This window comes from Clavelina lepadiformis, chromosome 4, assembly GCF_947623445.1.
Source record: "Clavelina lepadiformis chromosome 4, kaClaLepa1.1, whole genome shotgun sequence".
Classification (NCBI taxonomy): domain Eukaryota; kingdom Metazoa; phylum Chordata; class Ascidiacea; order Aplousobranchia; family Clavelinidae; genus Clavelina; species Clavelina lepadiformis.
The window spans coordinates 21,916,128-21,932,565 of NC_135243.1; the positions used below are offsets into that span (position 1 = coordinate 21,916,128).

Genomic DNA, 16,438 nt, shown 5'->3' on the forward strand with positions numbered 1-16,438 from the left:
AGTTTCTAATCACGTTTTTCGATCTGGTTTGCACTAATATTGATGAAGTGTTACAGTTCTGCGTTTTATTTAACTCACATTTGATCATAAACGTCATTGAATAAACTGTCCACATGTATGAACAAAGCGAATGTACAGGTTTGCTCAGTTTATTGCCAGGAATTAAGCAACAACAAACAGTTTATTTGATTCTTTCACGACATTTTAATGCAATCAGTTACGTCTTTATTTTCTGAAGAAAGGAAGTCGAATTTACATAAGAAAATGTTATCGTGTAAAATGATTGGAATTCAGTTATACTAGCTTTGCTACGTTTTCATAAATGATAGAAAACTATAAGATAAAAAATTATTGCAAGCAAGTGTTATTTCAATTATTAATTACACATTATTATTCAATTCAATTATAAACTTAAACTGTTTATAAATTGTTTAATTATTTGGAAAAATTGTGGTAATATGGTATTAATTCCAAAGTTTGGTATTATCTATTACGTAGATCAGCTTGGATCTATAGGTATTACGCACTATATGCTGCATTCAGAATTTGATTAGAAGAGGATACACTATAGAAATATGGAATTTCTGAAAAAATGTGTATCATGCTTAGCTGTTCTTTCAATAATCTTATGTCAAAAAGGTACTCTCAAAATAATAATAAACTGTACTGAATTATAGCAAATACCTTCAATTTGTATGTTTTTGTTCTTAGATTCATAGTTGGGCAGAATTAGTGATGGGTACCGAATTATTGTAGCGCGGTACTTTTTAGGTACCCGTACCGGTACCGTCGGTACTATTAAAAAAAGTACCAAATCTCTGTACGGATTTATTTTTTTTCAAGAAATTTCAATCGGTCCAGGTACTCGGTACTTTTCTCGTGATAATTTCAAAATTGTAACAAGTATGTTTTTAAAAATACATGTTAATTAACCTTTAACACTAGTTTTAGCTTCTGTTGATCTTTTTTAATTCAGAAATGTCAAGTAAAATTGCAAACCATTAACGTCACATATGTTTTGACCTGGAGTAACCTTCACCGGGGCACAATAGCGGCAAACATTGCATTTGCAGCTGCATCTTTCACAAAAACAGTACCGGTATCGAGTACCGACAAAGTACCGACATACTTATTTAAAGTAGTACCGAACACCTGAACCGTCGGTACATTTTTTGCCAAGTACCGGTACCGGTACCGTTACCGACGGTACTTTCAAAGTACCGACTGCCCACCTCTGCTTACAATATTACAGTAAATTTATGTTAACCAAAAGTTTTACTGCGACAAAAATTGTTAAAATTAATATATTTATGAACATACTTACCACTGTACCACATGCAATGAGTACTGCATTGTTTTCATCAGCAGAAGTTTTTGCGTGTACGGATAATGAAATATCCTTTGAAAAAGTCAATTACTGTATCACTCGAATAGGATTTGGCCACGGTGGAATTCCCTTGCCTTGCAGACAAAATGACGGTTAGTTCTCTGCAAAAGGAATATTGTTAGTTATTCTGAAATTAAGTTAGTAGTCTTGGTATTAAAACGCTGTAAAGTGTACCTATGCTTGAAAATTAGTGATTTGTATGCTTGCTACACTCCAAGGTATATATATACAGCCATAAGAAGCCGATTGCGTTTATCACAAGTGAAATGCGTAACCAGTTTGTAATTCATGATACTTGTTTTGAAATTGGTTGGCAGAGTTCACCTGCAAGATCACCAGGATATGCGTTTTAAGATCTTCTGTCATGGATGGAAAACATGATTGCAACACCACCTTAGTAGATGATAGAAGTGACGAAGAAGAAAGGTTAAACGAGTGTAATCTATCCGAGTTCAGATGCTCATCCGGACGTTGCATCCCGCGAGAATGGATCCAAGATAACAAAACGGACTGTCCAGATCGCGAAGATCAAAACATCACGTTACCCGAATGCAGAAAAGATACCGAATTTCTTTGTGAATCATCAGGTCGTTGCATCCTAAGGCATCGCATAAGAGACGGAGTCGACGATTGCGGAGATGGTGCGGACGAAACCGCTCAACTGGATTGCCTTGCTGACGTGGAGTTTAAGTGTGTGGTTGGAGGGCGATGTATTCCGCGATCTTGGAGAAACAACCAAGTTGTTGACTGCTTAGATGAAAGCGACGAAGATTTGCCTGGATCTGTTAACGGTACGTGCACTGATGCTGAGTTTACTTGCTTTAACGGTCGTCGGTGTATTCCAAAGTCTTACCTGTGCGATGGAATCGACCACTGCGGAGACTGCAGTGATGAGATAGAAAGCTGTACGGATCCCGTCATGTTACGCTGTCCACAGACGTCTGGACAGAGATGCATCCTTTGGTCAAGTACATGTCTGGGTAGTACCGACTGTCCCACGGGCCCAGATGATGTAACCTCTTTGACAGGATTTAAATGTTATCGGGAAAATGATAAGTACTGTAATCTGCCTCAGTTTGCTGTAAGAGATCCCGTACCTTCATGTCTTTTTGAAGAAGATGTTTGTTACGTAAACGGAAGCTTTCGTTGTGCGAAATGTTTGGACGAAGTGACAGTTGTTTCATCAAAACAGATCTGCGATGGAGTTGTGGACTGTCCCGACCTTTCTGATGAATGCTTGTGCTCTGAAAAAGTCACAACTTCGAACATATCCAGAGAAATATGCCAGAGCGTTCGGTATGACGTAATGACACGAACAGGATCAACATTGTGTGACATTGGGGAAGTTTTTTGCGCCGATGATAAGTTGTGTATCAACAAGGGCCAAGTGTGCGATGGAGTGATTGATTGTCCTATTTCCCGGCTGGACGAGAGCGCTTGTGGCAAGAAGCGGGAGAGAATTCTAAATTCTAATTCGGGAGAGAAAATGTTTCAGTGCAATCTTCTACCAGACATCATATTCGACCACACTTCAGACGATTGGTTTCTTGCCTTGTTCCTACGAGAAAACTTTGTACCTTATGCTACCAGGTAGATTTATAATGTGTTTCAAATCGACTCTAGTCGTGGCGTTCTAAACACTTTTACATTCGGCAATTTATCAATGATATAAAACAGAAATGGCGAGAGTTTTTTTCATGGACGTTAGTTGTTTGAATTAGTTGGTGTTAGAAATTACAAATCAACATTAATTCAAATTTTGTTAGAACAGAAACATCTTTTCAAAACAAGCTTATGGACTATAGGCGTAAACTTACGAACTTAATACAGCGATAAATTCAGATCTTACTCGTTAATATACTGTGCTTTACTTTGCAGATGTGACGGTATCATTGAATGTTATGCTTACGAAGACGAATGTAGCGAAAAGGCAAACTGTTCCTTCAAGCCGCCGCAGTGTGACAAAATAACTTTGACGATGGTAGGTTGTGCAGCTCATTGCTTCCTTGTGTATAAAGTCAAGCAAAGCTGTACAGTATGTGTAATATAACGTCTAGGGCTATTGCAACAATACGAGTCATGACTCAAACCAAGCGGAAGCTGAATATTTTGGCAAAAATTGATGTAAACTGTAACCTTTCTCGCATGATTACAAAAGTTTACAAAGTCGTTACATTTTACATATTTTGGATTTTGAGATGGGGCAGACACCTAGAACTTCCAGTTTTCCAAGTGAAAAGTATCACGTACCACACAGAGCTTGTGGTATGTTTGATATGCCAAGCAGACGAGTGTGTGATGGAATAAGCACGTGTTCAAACGGGGAAGACGAAATCTATTGCTCGCACAGATTTTTTTGCGATGCTGGGTCCATTGGCTACTACGGTGGTAGGTATTTTTCGCAATTATCAATTCACCACATTATACGAACAAAGAAATCATGCTTGTAAATTAGTTTGTTATTTGCATTTGGCAAGATCAACATTAAGTTTTACGTGTTATGTATTTTGTTTAATTACATTGCACTATCTTTTTAAGAGGCAAAGAAAATTGTCAACATACCTCTTTCCCTGTACTGCGACGGTATCTCTCATTGCGTGGACGAAAAAGACGAAGCCAACTGTACTTCAGAGACACACTTTTACTGTGAGAGCGGCGATCCGCTTTTTGTACCAGTACGCAAAGTACTTGATGGGATTTCGGATTGCAAAGACCAGTCAGACGAATGTCCAAGCGACATTCTTAAAGATAGCGCCATTTCATCCAGATTTCAACTTATTACCTCGGTGCCACTGAGAATCATTATATGGATAATGACAACTTTAGCGTTGGTGTGTAATGTTGCCGTATTTAGTAGAACAATGCGGAAGTTGGTATCAGATGCTGAGGGTAGTCACGGTACAAGTCCGTCTTCGTTGTCAACAATAAACAATATTTTGATATTGAATCTTTCATTTGCCGACTTCCTCATGGGTTTAGTTCTACTTATAATCATTGCCCATTCGGTAGCTTTTTCAGGTCGGTACTGTTTCGAAGACAAAGCTTGGCGTTCAAGCGCTACTTGTACCGCCATTGGAGTTTTCTCCGTTGTATCAAGTGAAGCCTCCTTGTTGACACTGGTCGGTATCACCAGCTTTCGCTTGTATACCATATACCGGCCATATGTAGCTAAGGATGCAAGAAAACGTTTTATATTAATTTGGCTTATCTTTGTGTGGTTCTTCGCGTTTCTAGTGGCCCTGTTACCATTGGCCGCGTCACAGTCTTCCAACATGATTTCTGAAATGTGGATATGGGGCAACAACACTTATTTTCCAAGCGACCGAATCACTTTGTTTGAACTGCAGGTGTTTTCCAGGCGTAGTTCAGTCTTAGGAGGATTGAACGAGACGCTGCATGCAACAGAGGATTGGTACTTTTTGGAAGAGTTTCTGCGGACGACATTTCCTAGTCACGCCCCTTTAATACGAGGATATTTCGGTTACTATAGCGCCAGTGGCCTCTGCATGCCACGTTTTTACAAGTTGCGGGGAGATCTAACCACTCTCAATGCTTTATCCATCACAATTATCTCGATTAACTTTATTGCAATTGTGTACATTGCAAGTGCATATGCTGCGATTTATGTTAGGACAAATCTGCAGAAAAAATCCAAAGCTATAGAACGAGATGACCGAACAAAACGTTTTAACAAGCTTCACCAAAAATTCGCCGTCATTGTAACGACAAACTTTTGTTGTTGGCTTCCAATTTGTATCATGACTTTCGTCAGCTTGTCTGGTACTGAACTTGATCCGATAGCTTATGCTGTTTCCGCCATAATACTTCTTCCTATCAACAGTTCTGTAAATCCATTGATTTACTCCGACGTATTTCCTTTCATGTGGAAGAAAGGCAAGAAACAATTTAATCGAATCAGAAATATGCTTACATCTCAGACAAAGCCAAAAGAAACTCTGGAATTCGAGAGCAATTCTGTTAATAACAAAGCCTGCTTTAAAACGAAAGGCTGGGACAGACAAACAACAACGACCATGTAATTAAATCCTACGAACAAGACTTGTTTGGTGAAGATTGAAATTTCAAATCAAGATCTTTTACAGAGTAGGAGCAAATCTTCTTTATTTTTCCAAACTACGAATTTTTTGAAAACTTTGATTATTTTATTTCACAGCGTATTTTACGTGACCTGATTAGCTTTTGAGAATGGTCGCATTTCATCATATTCATGATCAACGTAATTGTGAATCATAACATAAAGAGTAGATTCAAACGTAACGTATGTTGTATTATGACATCATAATAATAGTCTGATTAGACTGCGGCGGGAATATCCACACCATTTGAACATTTCTTCCTTTTTTTACGCAACAAATCACGTTCTTTCATTAATTAATTGTCTTCTTTAAATCTTTTACGTTATCTCTATAATTGCCATTTTATAATTATTATGATATATATATATATATATATATATATAATAGCATTATAGTTAATTATTTATATAGTTTATATTCATTTATATTGATTAGGTTTAACAATTCACGTTTACCCAGTGCTTTTCTGATTTTATCTGTAAATAAAATTTTGTATTTTTGAGTGTAGGCTATTGTTGCTGCTTGATGTTCAAGTTTAGTTCTGTAAACACGCGGCCTAACAATGGAATCTGATGTCCTGGAGCCTAAAGCAAAACGCTTTCTCAGTTCTGATGCTGATCAACAATGCTTTTAACTGTGTTCCAAAACTCTTGCAAAACCAGAGCAGTGCATTAAGAGCAGGAAGAGAAAAAATCTTCCACATACGAGATATCGAAAATGTCCTCTTGTCTCGTACGCCGAAGACGGGCACAAGAGCAATGACGTTATGTTTTAGTCTCTTTCATGCAGTTAACTGGTCCCGAAGCCCCTAGTTCTTGGAACAGTTCAGCGTGTTCACATTGAGCAGTATTTGGTTGCAATTTGTACTATGGGCAGTGTCAACTGAAATAGGCAAACTTTCATACTAATATTATCCGTTTAAAATATAACGTTCCAACAGGAAAGAGCCCCATGACGTATGAAGTCATAAGAAAACAACTAAAATTAATATCTGACCTAAACAAAGCACTTTTATTGATATAAAATACTATATTATCAACGGCAGGGTCTATACGTCTTCGGCACACGCACATTCATACTGATCTTTAGGAACTGAGAAATAAAAATTTTTAGGAACATGACCTGGTAAAAAATACTCACGAATAAAAAGTTGCAGTTTTTATAAGAACAAAAAGCGAAAAATCTTAGTTGAATTATTATTTATCCATGACCTACTGCACACTATGAAAAAAACTTGACAACAATTAAGTCGTATATGTAAAAACTATTTAGCAAAAGCAAAAAAATGCTGTGATTTGTGTGTCATGGTCGGCCGGTAAGAAAAAATCAATAGAGCCGAAACGCTGAAAGATTTTATTAATACGCAAATGTTATTCAAATGCCGTTGCAATCACCATTAAATTGGCAGTAAACCCACATAAAAGTTGCATTTTTTACAATTTGGGCAATTTATAACGCATCAAGATGTGTCTGTTAAATATCGTTTACTTGTAATGTCAAGAATTTCTATGTTTTAATAATTTACAGTAACAGTCCTGGGAGAGTAATTTACAGTAGTAATTTCAAAAGTAATTTACGGCGTAACATGTGCAAAACCTTTTGGCTTTAAATACTGTTATTATATGTTTACTAAGTTGCTTTGTATGAATTGTATATATAGCAAATATTAAGCTTACAATATAAGATTAAGAAAAAAATTGAAGAAAAAAAATCTAAATGGAGCAAAAATTTATTTGGAATTAAGCTGTAGCATATCACGCTGTTATAAACCTTATGGGATGGAATGTTTTAGCGGAGTTAGTGTGCAGAGTAATATAATAAGTATGCACAAATCCTGAAATTGATAACTAAATTGGATTAGCCTAATATTACGACTATTAGGTTTTTACTGTAATTTTTTTTTATTATTTTCGCTTTCCGAACATTGAGTTTGAGTTTAGACATGGTTAAGCTCTCTGTAAGTTTTGGTAGATTAGATGGTTGAATTATGGATTTGTATTATATTTATTATGTTTTGCCAATTTAGTTTAGATTAGATGGTTTTGGTAGATTACGGTAGATTGAAAGTGCATATTTTCAGTTGCAGAGTAGTTACGTCGGTTGACAAAAAAACACCGCTGTCCCCACATCAGCATAAATAATGCAGATGTGTAGTTCACTGCATAGTCATGACGTTAGGTTTTTGTTGGTCGGTTTATTTTGTAATAAATTATTCACAAAGTTTCAAAACAAATCTTGTACAAAGTCAACAAAGTAAACAGTCTTGTTGTTTGTAAGATCTAGTAACAGCTTCTCAAGCATTTGGCAAATAAACTTTGAAAGTTTTGAATTCTTTCAAACTCTGATCAGTCTTGCGAGATCAAAAACCCATTTATTTTTAGGAATGTTTACACTCGAAATTTCAGTAAAATGACAATATTTTTCATGTTGCAAGAAAGGATTTTGTGGACTGCAATTATTTATTGTTGTCTCCACACAACGCACGGAAAAGGCAAAACAGCAGCAAAAGTTGGGTTAAGTGGATTGACTCAGGTAAATTTAAATTGAACCTACAGTATATTGCATTTGCATAAAATTTTTATACCAAAATTTTTTTCAAGGGTGTTGTCGGCGAAAACCATAAACTTTAATACACTCAGTCTGAGGTTTGAACAGAGGTAAATAGAGTTATTAAAACATAATTTAATAAGGTAATTCTTGATGTAGTAACGTGAAACCGAGAACGTGTAGTTACCAAAATTGCGAACTATAACTACCTATAATTTGTTTTCGTCGTCCGTTTGAAAATAAAATCTATACAATCGTTTTTCATTTATATTTTGTACTCAGTTTTACAATTTTACCCTTTTTCGTGAAATCTGATATCATTGTCTGCTTATTACAACTGTAATCGTCAATTTGGCAAAAAAAAGTTAAAAAACAAACTTCCCTACATCGGTAAAATGGAAATTCCGAAACAAATCGTCTGTTGTCTGAGACTATCTTTTTCTAACAATACCGGAAAAATACGGTTTAAAATAAGCAATTTTTATTTTGATGTATTACACTAACGTCAAAAATTTCTTATATAGGTTTCCAATTTAGGCGCAACTTCTTCATCGTCAGCATCTACAGATGAGATCAAAAGAGAGCGCTCTCACCATAACACGACGACAGTAAACGCCATGTCAAGATTAAAACGGGATTTATTTGTTGTACAAAGTAATTTGCTGTACGAGTTATAGTAGCATTTTGACCAATGTGCTATGGTTTGAAAATTAAGCGGTCAAAGTTTATAAAAATCTAAAAAAAATAGCTTATCTAGGTTGTTAAGCTTATTAAGCGAAAGGAAATCTTTTGTCACAGGTTATGACAAATCAATGAGACCAGTCAAAAATCACACGGATGCGGTTCTTCTTTACATAGACATCACATATATGCAGGTACAACAGTGAACATTGTAAAACATTTGACCGTAACTACTGTTAATAATAACAATAATCCTGATAATCATAATAATTAGCTAATAAAATAAAACAAAAAAGCAATTGAACAGAAATACCATGATGCGTAACACGTAACTTGACTGCAACTAGACTGCACCATTATAGACATTTTTAATAAGCTGTTAACAATTTTTGATTTCAAGGTACTAGATATGAACGAGAAAGACCAAGTAGTAAGGAGCATGATCCGCTATCGTGTGGTCTGGGTAGACCAATATTTTCAATGGGATCCAAAAGACTATGAAGGAATTACCGATTGTAAGTGAAAGTCAAAACTTTTTTACTATTTTAAAGGATTGCTTTTAAGCTATAGTAGTCAGAAAATCGACTTAACAAATTTCTGGATTAAATTATGTTGCGCTTGCTAATGTACCGTACAGCACAGTAAGGTACCGGCTGGCGCATTGCAAATATATCAGAGTTGAAAGTTGGAAAAGTTGTACATAAAGGAAGGTAGAAATTCTTGATTAATAGAAAACTGTTGAATCTGAAACTTCTGCTACAAAATAATAACTTATCCATATAACTTCATTCTTGTACCGTCGACTCGGTGAGGCCCATTTCGCGCTCGTATCAAAACTGTAATTAGAATATAAAAATTTTATATTCTAAAAATAAATTAAATTAAAATATTAAATTGAAAATCAAAAACTAAAAATCAAAGATCAAAGTAAATTCCAATTTAAAAGTTACTAAAGCTACGCAAAAACAAGTTTTAAATAAGCTTGTAACGAAACAACTTGTAGTATTTTTGTATTTTGTGAATAAGTTTACAAGGACAAATTAAACGGTCGCTTCTGGTCCTACCTTTCTTACTCTGTCTTACTTTAATATTGGTCATATGTATAAGAATGATTTATACCAAACACGGTGAAAAAAAAGCATATTACTGTTATCCGTTACAATACAATACAGCTTTGCAACCCAAAGAGATCTTATTTAATAATTCATAAACGTGAGGCAAATTATCTCATTTAAAAAAGTTTGCTATTAAAATTTAATTTTGCTCCAATCACGTACAATTGGCGCCTGAATTACAAATATGCTTATTTATATTCATCCTTCTTCACAAAAACTAAGATAAAACCTCTGACAACCACTTTAGTTTGGCTTCCATCTTCTTCAATGTGGATTCCGGATCTTCTCGCCTATGAAGAAACCGGAGGTCGAGATTATTCTCCTCGTATTCCTTATGTCATTGTTAATTACAAAGGCATGATCAGTTATTTTGAACCAGTAGCATTTGAGACAACATGCGGAGTCAATATTGCCTATTTTCCTTTTGACTCGCAAGTGAGTGGGAATTGCGTTCGAGAAAAGTCAATATAGTGGCTCGTTTATGTTGTCTTTATTGTTTACAAGACTAATAAATCTTGAATATAATAGCCTACGTGACCATAACAAACATTGAATAAATCTTGATTGCACACAAACATGCAAGAACGTTACGAAGTATATTTTGCTTTTTAACTTACTGTATATATATATATAGACATGTACGTTTACATTCTTGAGTTGGACGATTCCCACAAGCAAATTAGATATAATGTCACGCCGCACGGCGGATGAAATGAGCAAAGATATTAAACTCTACTCATCGCGAAACGGGGAATGGATTCTAGAATCAATTGGTGTTGAAAAAGAGGTTCACTTTGTACAATTATAGTAGATGGGTCAAGTCACCCTATAGTTTGGTCATTTTCTTGCCTATTTTTGCACTCGCATTTATTTTCTATTTCACATCTTGTAAAGTACTTTACCGTGCTTTACTTGCTATCTAATGAATTTTTGAAGATTCTAAAATAATGAAAAAAACATTTAACCCACTAAAATTTTTTGATATATATTGTGTACAAAAATTGCAGCAATTTTTTATACTAACATATTGATCAAAATATGTAAATTTAAAGACACTACTTACGGTATCAATCACGTTTTGTATACAAAATCACACTGCATATTCGAAAATAGGTTAAATTATGCTTGTAATTGAGCAAAAAAGTTGGTTAACTGAAAAGTTCCTCGTTATTTAAACTCTTCCATGTCATTTTTCCTTGTTTTAATCAGAATATTATGGAGAAGTTTTGCAGAGTGAACGAAGCAATCACGACCAAAACGATACGAAGGAAAATTTTAATGGGCATATCGGAAACGGAGAGAAAAAAGACAAAAAAAAAAAAGAAGCCATTAGTCGTTTTTATCATATGAACCCACAAGAAAAAGTTAAAGACGTTGCCCCATCAAGAAACACAGATCTTCATTGGTACGTAAAACCATGTTGTCTTTATTGGTGTGAATCATTTGTAGAAAAACTGTGTTTTGAAATTAGGATAAAACAGCATCAGAAATTTAATTGTTTTGTTTTATAGGTCACAAATAAGGTTTACCATCAAACTACGAAGAAATTCTGCACTTTATATTCAGGTAAAATAAGCAAAAATATGCATATGGTTATCAACCGATGTACTTCTACAAGTATTTAGAGGATTCTGTACTCTATAAAAATAAAAGTTGCTATCATTTTGTGATTAACAAACTAAAATTTAAAATATTCCACACAAAAACACAAATAACTGTAATCATTTGAAATAGAATAAACTAAAAATTATAAATAAGTCTACAATACTAAAGTATAAAAGAAAAGTAACTAACATCAATGAAGAAAATTCAGCAAAGTGCAAAAAAGACTTCGCTGAGTTTTCGTTTATCACACCGCTACAAGGAATCACTATCAGATTCACTTTTACCGGCAGTGATCTGCTGAAGAACCATATTACTGTATCGCGTTTAATCAACATACATTAATTCACAGAGCATGCTTTTCCCTGCGTTACTCTTGACCACAATATCTTTACTTGGGTTTTATCTTCCGCCCGACAGCGGAGAACGCATTGGCTTGCAAATTACAATTTTACTCACCTTTATGGTATTTTTATTGACGGTTGGTGACATGTTTCCCGCTTCTACCGGTCCCTACCTCGGGCTTTATTTTGTTCTATGCATGGCGCAGTTAGGACTTAACATTATCATGACTGTTTTGGTGTTATACTTGCATCACATGCCAGTGGCAATGATCACAGAAAAAAATGACATGACGGTAAGTTTTTGTTTAGAGAATAACTTGGTTGTGAAGTTTTTTAAAGTGATAGTTTCAGCATGGTTAACTCTGATGGAATTATTAAAACCAAACAATTATTCTTTTACAGGGTGAACATGAGATACGGAAAAGCGCAATTCCAATTTGGATAAAATTTGCATTAATAATTGCTGGTATTTACGATGCACTTGACTCTAACGCATGTAAAAGCACAGAGCTACATCAAAAACGCCCACTCGAGGTTAAAATATTTAACTATGATACTTGTAGATTATTGTTCCAGTTTCAACGTATTACAGTTGTATTGGACCGCTTTGATGAAAGTACTAACAACACTACATCAAAATAACATTAGTTACACTTTACTGGTCAAATGCACTTGCTTAGCCCAAAGAGTTATAAGAAAACAAATATAATAATATTGCTCTTCCAACAGCGTCCAGCAACAAACTGGCTTCGTTGGCTACGAGAAAAACTTTCTACTCTTTCTTTCGTCGGTTCAAAAGCGAAAACTACAGACACCCATCATATGAAGTCTAATCAGATTTTCTCCTTTCACGGCGCCGTTTCTGATATAACAACTAACAAAAAGAAAATCATTCCTACGGTATATACCCAAAGTGGAATGAATATTAAAGCTACAACCTCAGGCAAAAATACACTTTCCGCATATGTTGAACAACATGGTAACGGTGTAAGCATAAAGCCAGGTACGTTCCAGTCAAAATATTCCTCGTTTTTATTACTTACTTAAAGCAAGTTAGTGTTGTTGAATATTACGGCACCTTGGCCTACAAATGTTTTTATTGATTAAAAGTTGCTTGTTCCGTCTGGATGTAAATTTATCCTCTTTTTTTATTTGATATTTAATCAAATGATTGAACTAATGCAATATGCCGGGCTTCCACATACATTCTACAATACGTGTTTTGGGAATGATTGTCTCTTTTGTTTTGTATCAACATCTAATGTTTTCATAATCATACCCAGACCGTCACAAGAATTTCACAGCACAAAGCAAATCAAACCAGCAAAATATTACCCATTTATCCGTGGTTAGCGAAATATTGTTCGAATTACGGAGCGTTTCCTGCGCAATGTCCAAGACGATTGACCACATCTCTACTCACGCCAACCAGTCTCAAAGGGACAGGGAAGACGAAGAAATGCAAGAACACTGGAAAGAAATAGCTAGAAAGGTTGACCATTCCAGCTTGTGTTTATATGCATTTTGCTTGTTGGTTTTCCATGTAGGAATATTGGTTGCTGCTTACTTCGGTGTTTAAGATCTCTATGAACCTCATTAAAATATTTACAGTAGAATATCTTAATACTTTTACCTTTACATTTGATTTTAAATATCGACTCACTATACGTGTGTGTTAATCTGACCAGCTGTAAACACATCTTTCGGACTTACAGTAAATACTGTTTTCCTGAACTTCATATTTTGCAATTATTCATTTTGGATTTCTTAGAAAAGGTCAGTCAGTGTGTGTAATATCGTCACTCTTGTTGAGATCAGTTGTTATGTAAATCATTTTACTGCAAAATCACAATTCTTCAAAGACGAATCACCAGCGCTCAGTGTTGGCTTAAAATAAAAACCGTATTTTTGGTGCCATCACAATTGTTGTTTGGTATTAAAACTCACAGTGAGTGTTTTGTTTGAATCTTATATGGTTATGAATTCTTATCGGGACAGTTTGTTTTGCAAGGGCTCTAGTGGTTGAAACAAATGTAACTAAGACGTTCTTTCAATGGTTGGTCTTAAAAGCAAAAACATAAAGTGTTGTTGCACGCCTTGAAGTTTTCAGTTAAGCAATATTGTCTTCTAAATTCTGTTTCATAATGTGGTTTCTGCATTTAACTTTCCCTGAAAAGAATTTTAATACCTCAGAATTCAGATCATTCGGTTTGTCAAATTTCTATTTCATAACAAAGATAACTTATTCACGCATTGTTGCTTTCCTCAAAACGTGATGTAATAAGGCATGTTTTAAAATGGTTTCCAAACACACTTATACAAACACACATATATATCTATACTGAATATTTTAGCTGTTTGAAGTCGGCTCGTTAGCTGAGTGGTCAAAACGCTTGGCTCACAATAGCGTGGTTTGTTTGCCTTGTTCGATACCCAGCGGCGCTACGGTGGGGCAAAACATTAACGATGCCTGCTCCTGTTGGGTGGACCTGGTGAACAATTCCTAATTAGGGCAATACGACAAGAAAAATCAAAAAAAAACGAATAAACACGGTGTGACAAGCGCAATTTGCACAAAGGCTTGCTCGATAACCGAAGAGAATTCATCGCCCAGATTAAGTCGTGCAAAGACTTTCCTCAGTCAGAGGATAAGGTTATCATTCCATGCTATAACAGCGGAAGTTGAAGCGTTTTGCTGATATACAACGCTATGCCTGAAAACCCAGACATTCGGGGAAACGTCTTTTAACAGCGTTTGTGCTCCCATTTCTCTGAAAGAGCGTAGAAAAAAACGACAAGCGCGAAACACGCTTGAAGTTTTGTCCTCACCATACTTCCGAGATGATAAACTTTTTTTTTGAAAAGAAAAAGTGAGAGAGAAAGATAGAGTAATGAATAAATTGACATCGTATTTATATAACATAAAAACACGATTGTCATAGCGTAAGTTTGATTGGAAATGAGTAATGCCAAAACATTGCCCTAGAATAATGTTTAGAACCCACTAGATAACTACAAGCTGATTAGATTAGATCCACTAAACAAAATCATTCAATCTCAAAGACCATTTGAGAACGATTACATTTAGGGGGTTGCGGTAAAGTACAGACACTGTCAGCACAGTGATTAATAACTAACAAAACTGTTAACTGTTGGGCAAACAACTTTCCTTGTACTAATAGGCCTGAAAGGGCAGCTAACGTGCGTTTGGCGTCCACGCCTGTTACATACAACAGTATGTTCCGTTATTTTGGGCTCAAAATTAAACTGAGCAAGAGAGCTTAAGCCGGTTTTTCAATCGCAATTCCCTCTTCAAAGCATCAAGCTACGCCTCACCAGGGAGCTATAGTGTAGTAGTAGGGGAAGACGAGGCAAAGCCGAACACAAGTTTCACAAGGTTTTGTTCTTGCTGAGCAAAATTAGCGCCGCGAAGGCAACTGCACACGCAGTAGTGAAGCAAAAAGTGTTTTGCAATCAACAATCTACTCTTTTTATTGATGAGCAGAGGGCCACGAACCAATAAAGGATCAGAACCAATGGTATAGCTTTGACGTTGGGAAATGATTGCATTATGGGTGATTTGTTAGTTCAGCCTAAGAGCCATTCGGGTTTGCTCCGGCTTGGTCTTGACTCTGCGTCTTTGCAAGTTGAAGTTATTAACTTCTACTCAAGTTCTACTGTACTGAAACAAACATAATCAAACATTGCTTTATCATCCAAGGTCAAATGGATGGTTAGCGACATGCCAAACAAAATTACTGTTCTTTAAATCCATTCAGTTAGGTTAAAACCCATTTTCATGTTGTCAGTAGCTAGATGAGGTCAGTAAGATTATTAGCACAAAAAGCAAGATGACAGGTAGGCCTAAAAGCCCCAAGGACCATGACATATTACGAATTCGTGAATTACCACTTCAATAACTGCCTTGTTGTTTGCAAGAAAAAGATGTTATATTGTGAGTAGCAAACTGTTCTACTTTTCAATACTTATGTAGGTGTATATGTATGGATGAACCTACTTACGCATGAATCGATATATTGATATTGGTCAAAACACCAGGGAATATTCGCTGTAATCTACCAATGGACAGTAGTGTCCACTGAAAACAGCACTCCACGTTATAGGCTACTTGCAAACTACGTCAGACAATAATATAATCATCGTTCTGATCCAACTGAACCTACAATTGCTTCTCTCGTAGTTTCTCTCTCGCGACAAAGGAATAGACAAGGATCTGCTAAAAAGGAAAAAGCACTATAGGAGCGCTACAAAGAGCTTTAGCGGGTAGGCCAACGTCGCTTAACAAATTGAGAAAAGACGAAGATCGATTTTTTGCACACAATGCAACCCTTGGCCAAGCTAATCAAATGAAAACATTTATTGCAGTGCTAACTTTATTTTTAATCATGTGTTATCTGCATTTTTACATATGCTGAACATGTCATAGAAGTAGGCTATAATGCACAGGATATCGCGCGTATACCACGCACGTTCTTTAGGTTTCTTTATTGAAAAACCAGCGACCTTAACGCGAGTATACCGTAAATCAATTTATGTTCCTGAAATATTAATCCCACAATTTGTGACTGTGTCAGTGGTTACATTACTAAACGTCCACTTAACTATGCATATAAGGAGGACATACAATCGGAACTACATAACTAT

General features: G+C 35.6%; 2 protein-coding genes across 3 annotated transcripts; both read left to right on the forward strand.

Moving 5' to 3' along the window:
• Positions 1–498: 498 nt before the first annotated feature.
• LOC143453146 (uncharacterized) lies at positions 499–5,991 on the forward strand. Of its 2 annotated transcripts, none has more exons than XM_076954311.1 (6): positions 499–639; positions 1,366–1,479; positions 1,705–2,977; positions 3,266–3,368; positions 3,586–3,775; positions 3,926–5,991. In XM_076954311.1, the coding sequence occupies exons 1-6, from the start codon at positions 576–578 to the stop codon at positions 5,425–5,427; spliced, it is 3,246 nt and encodes a 1,081-aa protein (XP_076810426.1). In that variant the 5' UTR covers positions 499–575; the 3' UTR covers positions 5,428–5,991. The 2 variants fall into 2 exon arrangements, with proteins under 2 accessions (XP_076810426.1, XP_076810427.1); XM_076954312.1 differs by having other exon boundaries at positions 501–639; positions 1,369–1,479.
• Positions 5,992–7,769: 1,778 nt separating this feature from the next.
• Positions 7,770–13,558, forward strand: LOC143453044 (uncharacterized). The gene is made up of 12 exons (XM_076954195.1): positions 7,770–8,016; positions 8,556–8,685; positions 8,830–8,906; positions 9,113–9,227; positions 10,075–10,262; positions 10,462–10,614; positions 11,060–11,232; positions 11,339–11,393; positions 11,782–12,066; positions 12,176–12,307; positions 12,503–12,776; positions 13,057–13,558. The coding sequence occupies exons 1-12, from the start codon at positions 7,894–7,896 to the stop codon at positions 13,350–13,352; spliced, it is 2,001 nt and encodes a 666-aa protein (XP_076810310.1). The 5' UTR covers positions 7,770–7,893; the 3' UTR covers positions 13,353–13,558.
• Positions 13,559–16,438: the final 2,880 nt, after the last annotated feature.

Coding starts and splice junctions, on each gene's coding strand:
- LOC143453146 (XM_076954311.1), top strand. CDS start 576: ATGGAATTTCTGAAAAAATGTGTATCATGCTTAGCTGTTCTTTCAATA. Junction 640..1,365: donor AATAATCTTATGTCAAAAAG/GTACTCTCAAAA, acceptor TGTTTTCATCAG/CAGAAGTTTTTGCGTGTACG. Junction 3,369..3,585: donor ACAAAATAACTTTGACGATG/GTAGGTTGTGCA, acceptor TTGGATTTTGAG/ATGGGGCAGACACCTAGAAC.
- LOC143453044 (XM_076954195.1), top strand. CDS start 7,894: ATGACAATATTTTTCATGTTGCAAGAAAGGATTTTGTGGACTGCAATT. Junction 8,017..8,555: donor GGTTAAGTGGATTGACTCAG/GTAAATTTAAAT, acceptor TTTCTTATATAG/GTTTCCAATTTAGGCGCAAC. Junction 10,615..11,059: donor CAATTGGTGTTGAAAAAGAG/GTTCACTTTGTA, acceptor GAAGTTTTGCAG/AGTGAACGAAGCAATCACGA.